At 42.3% G+C, this 12,858-nt stretch overlaps 2 protein-coding genes and 1 long non-coding RNA gene across 3 annotated transcripts; 2 read left to right on the top strand and 1 right to left on the bottom strand.

The window, feature by feature from the left end:
* Positions 1-313: 313 nt before the first annotated feature.
* On the bottom strand, positions 314-6,734 carry LOC144213245 (uncharacterized). The gene is made up of 3 exons (XR_013329926.1): positions 6,636-6,734; positions 6,009-6,144; positions 314-448 (listed from the first exon to the last, which is right to left on the bottom strand). It is a non-coding gene; the product is annotated as an uncharacterized LOC144213245 (long non-coding RNA).
* A 771-nt stretch (positions 6,735-7,505) lies between these two features.
* On the top strand, positions 7,506-9,854 carry LOC144213876 (5,6-dihydroxyindole-2-carboxylic acid oxidase-like). The gene is made up of 7 exons (XM_077742586.1): positions 7,506-8,008; positions 8,138-8,460; positions 8,531-8,735; positions 8,795-8,962; positions 9,025-9,204; positions 9,269-9,415; positions 9,478-9,854. The coding sequence occupies exons 1-7, from the start codon at positions 7,657-7,659 to the stop codon at positions 9,666-9,668; spliced, it is 1,566 nt and encodes a 521-aa protein (XP_077598712.1). The 5' UTR covers positions 7,506-7,656; the 3' UTR covers positions 9,669-9,854.
* A 516-nt stretch (positions 9,855-10,370) lies between these two features.
* On the top strand, positions 10,371-12,351 carry ap1s1 (adaptor related protein complex 1 subunit sigma 1). Its single transcript, XM_077742587.1, has 5 exons — positions 10,371-10,562; positions 11,167-11,345; positions 11,415-11,523; positions 11,591-11,728; positions 11,797-12,351. The coding sequence occupies exons 1-5, from the start codon at positions 10,560-10,562 to the stop codon at positions 11,842-11,844; spliced, it is 477 nt and encodes a 158-aa protein (XP_077598713.1). The 5' UTR covers positions 10,371-10,559; the 3' UTR covers positions 11,845-12,351.
* The last annotated feature ends 507 nt before the right edge of the window (positions 12,352-12,858 follow it).

Raw genomic sequence — 12,858 nt, 5'->3', positions numbered from 1 at the left:
GGAAAATCAGGAAATTTAATATAAATCTATACAATTTATTTAAATTTGATCCTAAAACAGAAAGTTAGCACTCAAATTACTTTCTTGGGCCTCACAAAATGATTTGGCGAGCCAGATTAAGCCCTCATGCCGCCACTTTGACACCTGTGACCTAGATATTATCTTGTAATATTCCAACTCAATCACTTTTTAAGCAAAGCTTTATCGTGCATTGGTGGACAACAAAAAGAACCCAAAAAATAGAATTTCTTTGAGGAAAATAAAACAAGAGCAAAAGAAGAAAAGGCAAAGAAAACAGGCCACATACCTTGCAACGTGCTATGTTGATATTTATCCAAAATAATTGTCAGATGACGCTGAAAATGACACTTCCCATCTGGATCACGTTGCGTATGCCTTTGCTTCAAAAAGGAACGTCGTTTTGCCGCCATATCTTCTTTTTCTGAACCTAACAGTGACACAAAGACAAAGCTAATCAATAAAAACGTAAAACACTACTTGACAACACAAAAAGAAGTCAAATAAAGCCTTAAACCTGCAAAAAAAGACACTTTATTTGTAAATAACGCAGTTTTTGTCTTCTCAAAATAGAACGCAATTCCCTCAAGTTTTCCGTGACACAATATATTCCCTTAAAAAAAAAACTTTACTGTGATAATTAGAAGCTTTAGAACGGCAAAGCCAGCTTTTTTTTCCTGAGAGAACGCATTCTGTAAAAAAAAAGCTGCCTGTTCTCCATTTCCTCACGCAACGTGGGGACTAAAAAAAATGGGGACGTCAGCAAGAACAAGGACCAACTCCAGGTGGGATGGCAGGGAGGGAAGGGGAGTGGGGGTGCCGGTGCAGATGCTCGGAAATGAGAGCTAACGAACGACAGGCGCAAAAAGTCGGCCATGCTTACTGGTGGGTGATTAATGGCTGCAAGGCCGGCCTAATGGCCACCACTGGGACTTCACTGGACAGAAACCTTTAATAGAATAGTCCCCGAAACATGAAGTCCCCCTCAGAAGACAGCCAAAGGATCAATTGACAATATGAGTCCACATGAAGCAAAATTGTGAGGATCTCAAGATCCAAAATGGCTGTTTTTGGGGTCAGTAAGGGCAGTTTTTTGACCAAAAAAGCCATAAAAATGGATTTTTCTAATGTTATTACTTGAGAGACATACTACGAATTTAAAAGTCAAAATATATATAAATGAGAGCCTGTTTTTAGTCATTTTACTACTTTTAAAGTGGAAAAAAGTACTTTTGCAGTTGCTAATACATGAGAATATGCATTCCAGAAGAGTCTAATGCAAGAAAACGAAGATTAAATCATTGTATTATTCTCCAAATTTGGCTCAAAGGTTTTTACTGATGCTTCCGTAACATTTGACACAAAAATAGCCACAGAGTTTTGTGAGATTATTCCAGAAACGTGAAAATAGAACAATACTGTTTACCCTATCTCCTCCTGTTATGCTTACATTTTACTAAATAATTCACTAATTCCAATTGGAAACAGTTACTAAGTGTTTAGGCTCCCTAATTTCGACTACGAAGCACCCGGAGAAAGGTCAGGTGATCAAAAAATGGCGTCCTGAATCTGGTTATCCGCAAAAAAGTCGTCTACTTGACTCGCAAGCAAAAAGTTCAGAAAACAACTGACTCCAAATGCTTATTTATAGTAAATTTCAGGTCTAAATAGGTCAAAGCCAATCATTCGATCCAAGCTCATCGCTGTCAATCAGTTTTCGACTCTTCAACCTAAACTTTAATTGCAAAAGGTTCCAAACTAAATGCTAACGTCGCCTTTCAAATGCCGTCTGTGGCTTTGAAGATAAACGCACCTTTAAAAAGGAAAAGAACGTCCGTATCGGACCACATCAGACGGGCTCGTTTGCATATCGGGGTCTGGTGGTGGGGCAAACGCGGATGAGATTCGCCGGTGCGCCATCTCGCTTCTTTGTTCTGCGGGTAAACGCGGCCGGTGAGCTTCAAAGATATTTTAATGTGCAGAGATGCCAGGAGGCCAATTACGCAGGTGGGCTAGCTACACTTTGCCGGTGTGGAAACGGCGATGGCCGACCTTGGAATTGCCGTTGTGGAAACAATACGGAAGATACCTTAAGTTTGTTCCATACTTTTTGTGACAGGACGGGTCGGCGGTCAAATGTACTTAGATATTAAACAGTACTTAGATAATAAACTCTCTCTTAGATATTAAACTCTCTCATAAATATAATTTTGAGGGCTGTTCTCAACAAAAAACTCACCAAAAGACTGGCGACCAAAAGAACGGAGACCAAAAGAGACCAAAAGAGACCAAAAGACTGTCGACCAAAAGACTGGCAACCAAAAGACTGGCAACTAAAAGACTGGCAACCCAAAGACTGGCAACCAAGAGACTGGCAACCAAAAGGGACCAAAAGACTGGTGACCAAAAGACTGTCGACCGAAACACTGGCAACCAAAAGGGACCGAAAGACTGTCGACCAAAAGACTGGCAACCAAAAGACTGGCAACCAAAAGACTGGCAACCAAAAGACTGGCAACCAAAAGACTGGCAACCAAAAGACTGGCAACCAAAAGACTGGCAACCAAAAGACTGGCAACCAAAAGACTGGTGACCAAAAGACTGTCGACCGAAACACTGGCAACCAAAAGGGACCAAAAGACTGGCAACCAAAAGAGACCAAAAGACTGGTGACCAAAAGACTGGCGACCTAAAGACCGGCGACCAAAAGGGACCAAAAGTCTGGCGACCAAAAGTCTGGCGACCAAAAGACTGGCGACGAAAAGACTGGCAACCAAAAGACTGGCCACCAAAAGACTGGCAACCAAAAGACTGGCAACCAAAAGACTGGCAACCAAAAGACTGGCAACCAAAAAGGACCAAAAGACTGGCAACCAAAAGACCGGCGACCTAAAGACCGGCGACCAAAAGGGACCAAAACACCGGCCACCAAACATCCGAACACCATACTTTTTCTGCTACCTCTGACTGTAAGACCTTACGGAAAATAAACCCGCCCCCCTCGGCGCTAGGTAGTTTTGCCCATCAATCTGCCCGGAGATGATGATGAGCATGCCCTTGGAACACTCATCTGCCAGGAAGGGCTTTGGCCCAGCCGGCCTCGGCGCCATCGTGGTGTTCTCAACGGGACCTGCCGGAGTCAACCAGTAGGGGGGGGCGGCGTCTAGTGATTGATGATTCCCACCACGGATCCGGCTTTATTGGAATTGAATTGAATGCTTTTATTGTCATTATAAACAGGCGCTACAGGACCATAACAACCAAGACAAACAGACTCAAGGACAGTTTCTTTCCAATTTTTTTCATTACTCAACTCGTGTCATTTTTTGAACAATGAATGGAGCTCTCAGAAGGATAAAATTCCATAAATATTTTGTTGTTTACTGAAAAAATGTCCTTTCAAGTGTCTCTTTTCTAACAAATATACATTTTAGTTCATTTTAGGGGACGGTTATTCAAAAAATAAATCATTTTTTTCGTTCTCTCACACAAATAAAAGCTTTTTGTGTGAAAATACATGCAAAAAAAACACAGATTTTGGCACCAACGACTGTCACATTTGTTCTGCCTTTCCGCGACCTTTCCACTCAAATATTTTAGCCGCGGGAAAGAACACTAAAATGTGGAAAAGTTTTGACATATACTAAAAAAACAGGTCAGAATTATGTGGAAAAACTAGCTGTTGTATAACAAGACAAGTCATGAAACAATTGACCAAAAAACAGGTAGAAAAATTGCTGGTTTTTTTTGGCATCTCCGGCTTATTGTCGTCTTGTTCCGTCACCCCCCGTAAGCTTTTTCTCCAGCAAGCCCCCCCCCCCCCAGACTTTGTGATGGCAATAACGTCAACGTTGTGTCAGGAGGCGAATTCTCGTTGTTTCTCCTGACTCGGATCCAATAAAAACTTTAATATTTAATTAAACTTAAGGGCACTGTGCTAAGATGGAGGACTTATTAAGGGCATTTATGATCTTGGATGGATAAAAAGTCAATGTGAAGGGGAACTAATCATTAAAAAGACGCAAGAAAATGACTGTGTGTTGTGAATTAACCATTAAAAACTACATCAGTGTATAGAGAAGTTATTCTGTAATACTATTATATATATGTGTGTGTATTTAATCATTTTTGTATGAGAGCTTCTTCAATTTGAGCTGGAAGATAGGACTGACCTTTACCCCAGAATGCAGACCTGGAAGGACGCTTAAGTTGATTAATTTCCAATGGAGTTATTTTTGAGTTCCCACCTTAATTGTTATTATTAAATACTTGATATACTATTAATGCTACAGCTGTTGTTTTTGCTTACCCTAGTGGTGTCAAACATACAGCCCCCGGGCCGGACCCGGCCCGTCTGGTGGTTTGGTACGGCCCGGGGAAGAAAGCAGCATTGTATAAAAAAAAAATCTGATTTTTTTAAAATTTGTAGTTCTTGTATTATCCACTAGGGGGCGCAGTGTTTTAGTACGTGCAGACAACATGAATTAACATTTATTTATGTTCTCATGTTATTGCCTTGTTCATAATATATTGTTCATAATGCAAAAGGAATATTCTGTTAATAAACATTTTGATAATTTACTCATTCTTTGCACTAATTATTTGTGTCCTTAAATGGACCTTTTAATGTCCAAGTCTCTACACAAAAATCCCCCTAAAAATATCTGCAATGAAGTTTTTTTTCCCCAACCGGGACGTGGCTATGACGTTATCCTGCGCCATTTTACGGCCCCCCTCGCTCGACAGCTTTAATACTTTAACGCTTCCCTGCCACATTTGATTTCCTTTCAAAATAAAGTCGTCTCCTCACGAGAGACGCAGCGGCCAACGTCACGGCGCAAATGTCCAATTGCAGTTGCATCAAGCCAAGCTGCGCTTTAAAAAATGGATAACAAGTGGAGTGCCTTGCATTATTGATGCCTGGCATTGTTACGCAAGCGTTCCTAATGTGAGACGCACTACAGAGACCGCCAAATTGTACCATTTTTAGAAGGAAATTATATCACAGATGGGCCAAAACACTTCCAAAAATAATGGTGGTTATCCAAGAAGTAAGCAGGTGTTTATATATTAGTTCTTCTAGGACAGAGGTAGGAAACCTATGGCTCGGGAGCCGTTTCTATGGCTCGGGAGCCGTTTCTATGGCTCGGGAGCCGTTTATATGGCTCTTTCCGTGGGTGCATATGGCTCTTTATGAACCTGAGAGGTAAATTATGCAAAATTATGTAATTTATGCGAGTCCAGAATGCACCAGTAGTAGCAACACTGGTGTTTGACCTAGCTCTAGCACAGGAGTAGGGAACCTAAGGCTCGGGAGCCACATGTGGCTCTTTGGATGAGTGCATTTGGCTAGTTTGCTAACCTGTGAGCTAAAATATGGAAATTGCTGGTGATATAACTGAGATATTACATCTAGAATTGGTTTAAAATTCATTTTTTTGTAGTAGAGTCTTCTGGAATGCATTTTCATTGATTATCAACAGCATAAGAATCTTTTACGACTAAAATATTCATTTTTTTCACTTTAAAAGTGGTGAAATTACTAAAAAATTGATAAGGTACTTGTTTACATGTATGTATTTTGACTTTTAAATTCGTAGTATGGCTCACAAGGAATAACATTGGAAAATAAGAATTGTTTGTGGCTCTCTTTGTCAAAAAACTTCCTGACCCTTGCTCTAGCACCCCTTTAATCCTATTTTAGTTGTCCATTACTCTTCCACGTGCATAATCTCATTAATACTGACAGCATAACAATGTTGTCAAAAGAATTCCGAGACTTTTCGTACTTTAAAAGTGGTGAAATGACCCAAAAAAAATCACATTTTCATATATTTGTACTTTTCAATTCTAAAAATGGCTCTCAAGAAATAACATTATAAAATGTATTGTTTATGGCACTCTCTCCATCAAAAAGGTTCCCGACCCCTTGTTCTAGGAGGCGGAGCTTCATCTTTGCGAGTTAGCATCTCCGTGGAGGTGGTACCTACCGTAAAAGAAGCGGCGGTGACATCATTAGCGCCAAGGAGCTTTTTTCTTCTCTGGAAAGGAAGTCTTATCAAAGTTTCCCATCTGGCACCCGCACATCAATGGCCGTCGATGTTGAGACGCCAATTAATTGCCTCCCTGAAAAAGAAGTCTGCGTCAATTAGGCAAAGATGAGTTATTTTGGCCACATAATACACACAGGTGCATTGTGGGGATGTTAAGATGTATTTTTTGCATCCTACTGATGTAAGAAACGCATTTTCTACATTATAGAAACAACATGGAAATATTGAGACGCTTATGAATGACGTCACTGCCCTCCTGTGGTCATTACGCGACAATGCAGGAATAGTCTGTTCATTCATAGGGAATTGTTTGCCAAACATGTTTCGATCTTTAAATACTCACACTTTATATCATAGGATGACATCAACGGCGATATATGCATCGGATTTTGTTTAAAATATAATTATAATAAGATAATTTTATCTGGATCAGGCATATTTGCAAACATTGAAACAAACAAATGGCATGGGATCTAACTTCTAACTTATTCTTGCACACGATCTTCATGCAAATGTTGAATAAAGGCTTGATAAAGGGATTATAGTTGATGGATTTAATCTTACCTTGGTTAAAAGAGTTGTTTGTGCGTAGTTTTAAATTGTTTGGGATAAGGTGCGTTGTGTATAGTGGATGCTACAGCAGTCAAGCGAGGAGATTGCGTCACCACTGATGCAAGCTGCAAACTGTGACCAATTAGAGAGAAAGCAAGTTGCAAGATAGTGCCCGCAGAGGGCGCCAATCATCCAAAACAAAACAAATAGGAAGCAATATGGGATGCATATGGAAATTTATATTATATTTTATACATATAGATTGACTTATATACACACATATACACAAATATACACAAATATACACACATATACACACATATATACACATATATACATATATATAGATATATATTGACTTATATACACACATATATACACATAAATAAACATATAGACACTTATATCCACATATATACATATATACACATATATAAGCATATATATATATATACATATATACACATATATACACATATACACATATATACACATATGTACATGTATTTCTACATATATACACGTATGTACATGTATTTATACGTATATACACGTATGTATACATGTATATAAATATATATACATGTATATACATATACATATGTCTATATATGTCTGTATACATATATATACACGTACATACATGTATATAGATGAATATACACGTACATATATGCATATACATGTATATACATGTGTATACATGTATACACATATATATACATATATACACACATACACCCACATTTATAATAATTGTACTGATTGTGTATTATTGTGTGTGCGTGTGTGTGTCCCGTGACAAGCTTTTGGTGTGCCTCGTTTTCATCACATGTGCTTGTTCATACGGCAATAAAAAGTTGAAATATGGCAAGGAGAGAATCATGTGAGTGGATGTGACTCGGCCTCGGAGGTTAATCACGCGGGCTCGGGGGGGCCGGACTCAATCCCGGGTGGTCATGCGCTAATCTTTTATATAAAGTGGCCGCCCTTCTTTTTGGGGTGCCGAAGCGCGGAAAGGGAAGAAACCATCATGTGGCGGTGGATACTACTCATGGCCTGCTGGGTTTTGACCGGGGCTCAGTTCCCCAGGGAATGCGCCACCCCCGAGGGTATCCAGAGCGGCCGATGCTGCCCATCCCCTCCGGGTCTCGGCGTAGACCCATGCGGGGCGGCTGCGGGTCGGGGGTTGTGCGTAGTCGTCGCCGTTGATGCTCGCCCCCACGGGCCGCAGTACCCGCACGATGGCCGGGACGACCGAGAGCGTTGGCCACTGCGGTTTTTCAACCGCACCTGTCGGTGTAGCGGCAATTTCAGCGGTTTCAACTGTGGACGGTGTAGACACGGCTGGACTGGAGACAACTGTGATCAGAGAGTGTCCGTGGGTGAGTGTTTATCCATTTTCCCGGTCATTATCCCACGTTACTGTTGAACCTGTGGAATTCCACAAGGTTATTAAAAAAATTCTGGCATGCCTCATTGACTAAATCCACTCCTTGTGGCTAATCCACCAGTGAGAAGGAACGTGATGCGGCTCAGCGCCGCAGAGAAACTGGCTTTCGTGGACGCACTGGACCGGGCTAAGCGCACGGTGCACCCGGATCTGGTGATCGCCACTAGACGCCACGCAGAGATCCTGGGCCCTGAAGGCAACTCCTCACTTTTCCAGAGCATTACCATCTACAACTACTTCGTTTGGAGCCATTACTACTCTGTCGGCAAGACTTACTTAGGTGCCGGCCAGCCTAGCTTCGGAGGGGTTGATTTCTCCCACGAGGGTCCCGGTTTCGTCACCTGGCACCGGTACCACCTGCTCCAACTGGAACGAGACATGCAAGTGAGCCACTGGAATATTTTGGGATATATGCAGTGATTCAAAATTCAAATTTGGCACTCCCCTTTTCCAGGACATGCTAGGAGACCCCTCATTCGCTTTGCCCTACTGGAACTTCGCCATCGGGGGCAGCACATGCGATATCTGCACAGACGAGTTGATGGGAGCCAGGAGTAGCTTTGACGTCAACTCACTTAGTCCCAACTCTGTCTTCTCCCAGTGGAGGGTTATCTGCGAGAGTGTGGGCGACTACGACACCCTTGGAACCGTCTGCAATGGTAAGGCTTCTCATTCCCCGCCAACATTGTTGCCAGATCTTCACATAGTCCACTTCCAGGGACCGAGACCTCGCCGATAAGAAGAAACCCGGCCGGTAACGTGGACAGGCCCACAGTCCAGCGTCTCCCAGAACCTCGTGACGTAGCCGACTGCCTCCAAGTCAGCACCTTTGACACAGCTCCGTACTACTCCACCTCTTCCGAAAGCTTCAGGAACACCATTGAAGGTGACCCTCATCCACCCCAAATTCCTACCCAACCCTACCCAAACATATTTCACCCGTTTCAGGCTACAGCGCCCCCCAAGGAAACTACGACCCCGCAGTGAGGAGCCTCCACAACCTAGCCCATCTTTTCCTGAACGGTACCGGGGGTCAGACCCATCTTTCACCCAATGACCCCATCTTCGTCTTGCTCCACACGTACACCGACGCCATCTTTGATGAATGGCTGCGAAGACATAGTACAGGTGAGTTTCCAAAACAAAAACTTTCCTGTCTCTCACTGAGGACAATGTCCAACTTGCTCGATAGACTCCCTCGAGTACCCCGAGCAAGACGCCCCAATTGGACACAACCGAGGCTACAACATGGTTCCTTTCTGGCCTCCCGTGACCAACGCCGAGATGTTCGCCACCGCCCCTGAGAACCTTGGGTACTCCTACGATGCCGAATGGCCAGGTAAGTTGAACGCCACCCCGGTTAGATGGGACACCGTGAATTAAAACCATGTTTTTCTCAAGGTCAACCTTTCACACTGACCGAACTCATCACAATAAGCATCGTGGCCGCCCTGGTACTCGTCGGCGCCGCCTTCGTGGGCTCAACCTGTGCAGTTCGCGCCCGGGCCCGGCAGAGGGAGGGTCTTCAGCCTCTATTGGACGATCAGTACCAACGATATGGCGCTGATGTCAAAGGTCATTCTGTTCTCTGAACGTGGTGTCTCTCTGAGCTTTAACCGTGCAGATATTGTTACGCTATTGATATTCAATCTTAAGGGGCTAATTCTTCTTTTGTTGGAAACCAATGTTGATGAGTTTTGAGTATTCCCTTGCAATTTTCACTCTTAAAATATATTCTTGCAAATATTTACTTAAATAAATGTTCAGTAAGAAACTGACTGCAGACTGTTTATTGTATATATGTCTTATATATATGTATATGGATGGTGCGGCCTGGAGGCTGACAGTTCTGGGGTCCTGGGTTCAAATCCAGGTTAGTCCACTAGTGTTGAGTTGACATGTTCTCCCCAGGCTTGTGTGGATTTTCTCTGGGGACTCTGGTTACCTCCTACATTCCAAAAACATGCATGGAAGGCTGTTTGGACACTCTAAACTACCCCTAGATATGAGAGTGTCCCCTGCCTTGTGCCTGAAAGTCAGCTGGGATTGGCTCCAGCACCCCCTGCGACCCTTGTGAGGATAAAACATCAAAATATACAAAAATATTCACAAAATTATCTTATCAAAAACAAATACTGGTCATATTTTCTTTTCTGACTCCCTTACAAGACATTGAAAAGGATGTAAGTATTTGCAGTACTAGTTGTGTCCACAAGGTGGCATGCATTTTACATTGGTTCGATTTGCCTGCAGCTTTTAATGGTGCAGAGAAAAAACACTGGTGCATGCGCAGAGGGGTAGACGATGCTTTTGCCTGTACAGTTGTGTGCGTGTGTGTGTGTGTGTGTGTAGCACGTCTTGTGTACTGACACACAACGTGACAGATATGACAAAGTGTCCATATTAACGGATGTGATCCAATTGCCCTGTAGGCAATAATAAGGTCTAAAAACGTCAATTGGGGGAGCTGAAACCTAAAGAAAATGGTAAGTTGTCCTTTTTTGATCGGGAGGAAAGATACAATACGTGTCTCCTTTATCTGTTCTTGCTAGGGAGGTGTCAGGTTTCAGGAAGTGGATTCTTACCTGTCCTAAATACACCTGGCATCTGTTAACCTGAGCTGGAAAATTCTTAAGTAATATGTCAACTACTACTAGTTTCATTGTTCATTTTGTGGTAACACTATTTTCCATGGAGTTATGTTTTTAATTGGATTTAAGCTCTCATTTCTGGGCCGGATAGCTCCAGGCAAATGGTTATAAAGGTGAGAAGTGGGCGTGTCCTGACAAATAATGTACCTGGATAGAGGATTTCTTGTTATTTGAGGTTTAAATGTTGAATAATGCGGGAAAATTGGGGTTAAAACTCCATATTGATGTGACAATATAGCAATAGGTTTTTCCTACTTAATAGATTGGACGTTTATTGACGTCAATGGCAGCTAGGCTTCATAAATAGCATCATTTTCAACGCAAATGATACTCACCATGTAGAATATGTACATGTCGGCACCCCGGTTGGTCTATTCGGAGATCCCCTGAGAGAATTGTCAATTGTGGACTTTAAAAGTCGGCCATTTTGGCTCCACAGATGCGCTTCATGCTGCTGTTTAGTCGGCAGGGCAAGCTGCGACTGCAAAAATGGTACACGGCTACGTCCGAACGTGACAAGAAGAAAATGGTCCGGGAGTTAATGCAGATCGTGCTAGCCCGTAAGCCTAAAATGTGCAGTTTCCTGGAGTGGAGGGACCTCAAGATCGTCTATAAAAGGTAGGCGGGCACTTACATGGCGCCATGTCGCCACCCACGGCGAGGAATGCTATCCCGTTGCTTCGCTAGGTACGCCAGCTTGTACTTCTGTTGCGCCGTGGAGGAACATGACAACGAGTTAATCACATTGGAGGTCATACACCGCTTCGTGGAGCTCCTGGATAAATATTTCGGAAGCGTGAGTACACCCCCCTGCGTCCTCCCTACTGTCTTTTGTCCATTTTGAGTATTGTTGTGTGTCCTAGGTGTGCGAACTGGACATCATCTTCAACTTTGAGAAGGCTTACTTCATCCTGGATGAGTTCCTGATGGGTGGAGAGATCCAGGACACTTCCAAGAAGAGCGTCCTGAAAGCCATTGAGCAGGCGGATATACTGCAGGAGGTGGGTGGAATTGGCTGGTTTGGCGACCAATCCGAGGTTTAACTGGGGTTTGTCCTTCCCTGATGCAGGAAGACGAGTCGCCAAGGAGTGTACTGGAGGAGATGGGCTTGGCGTAGTAGGAGATTTTCATGTTTCTACATTTCTTTTGGGTTTTGTTTTGTTTTTTTTAATGTGAAACCAGGTCAAAAATACGTCCTTTGGCTGCCATTGGTCAGAAGTTTCGGGGGTGAGAGTTTATTTCTAACATGTCGGGAGCCGGTAAGGTCCAATTTGTTCCGTGGAACTGAAACCTGATAGCAAACAGTTCTTTTTTTAAAGCAAGTTCGGTTTCTCTAGTTCGGAATAAACCCTTACCTCAGAGAACTTCCCCTGGCCAAGATGCACCTTCCCATCCGCTGCCGGAGCGTTGACCAATCAGGTGATCTTAACCGTTGGGCGAGATGACTTTTAAAAGTGAGCACCTTTGAGGAGGTTGTTTTTGTTGTTGTAATTGTTGTTACCAAATGTTTGGAAGGTTTTTTTGTGGAGCACAACGCTGGAGCTTTGTTTGCATTTTGCCAGCTCAGCTTTCTACCTTTTGGCTTTGTATCTTGCTGCACTCAATAAAACACCTTTTTCGAGACTCATTTGCTACGTTGTATCTATTTTTTCTGCCTAATTTTGTCAAAATACTCAAAACATTGGTTGCCCCATCCAAGATGGCCGCTTGAGATCATAAATATCCATCCAGGATTGGAGGAATACATGCCTATAGGAAAAAAGATGTACATGTAACAGTAAAGATAACAATAATAATAACATAGCATGAATATATTGTGTATATTTTTCAAAATAGGAAAGATTAAAATCTAAATTATGATTTATTTCCCCTAAAAATATATTTATTTATTTTTAAAAGGGGATTTTCTTCAATTTTTTTGAATATTTCACCCTTTTTAGAATTTATTTTAGGTATTTTTAATCCAATTTACAACTAGATTAAATGATATAATCTACATTATTTGAGACAGGTGGTCGTAGTTCCTTTTCAACCTGTTTTTAAGCCTATCTGAAAATATTTTCTGTCTTCATTTGCATTCAATAGTGCTTTAACCATCAATATCTTAATCCAGATTAACCTATCATTAAAC

The sequence above is a fragment of the Stigmatopora nigra genome, chromosome 20 (genome assembly GCF_051989575.1).
Source record: "Stigmatopora nigra isolate UIUO_SnigA chromosome 20, RoL_Snig_1.1, whole genome shotgun sequence".
NCBI lineage: Eukaryota > Metazoa > Chordata > Actinopteri > Syngnathiformes > Syngnathidae > Stigmatopora > Stigmatopora nigra.
Note: the sequence above shows the minus strand (reverse complement) of the source record. Positions and strands in the feature narration are given on the sequence as shown.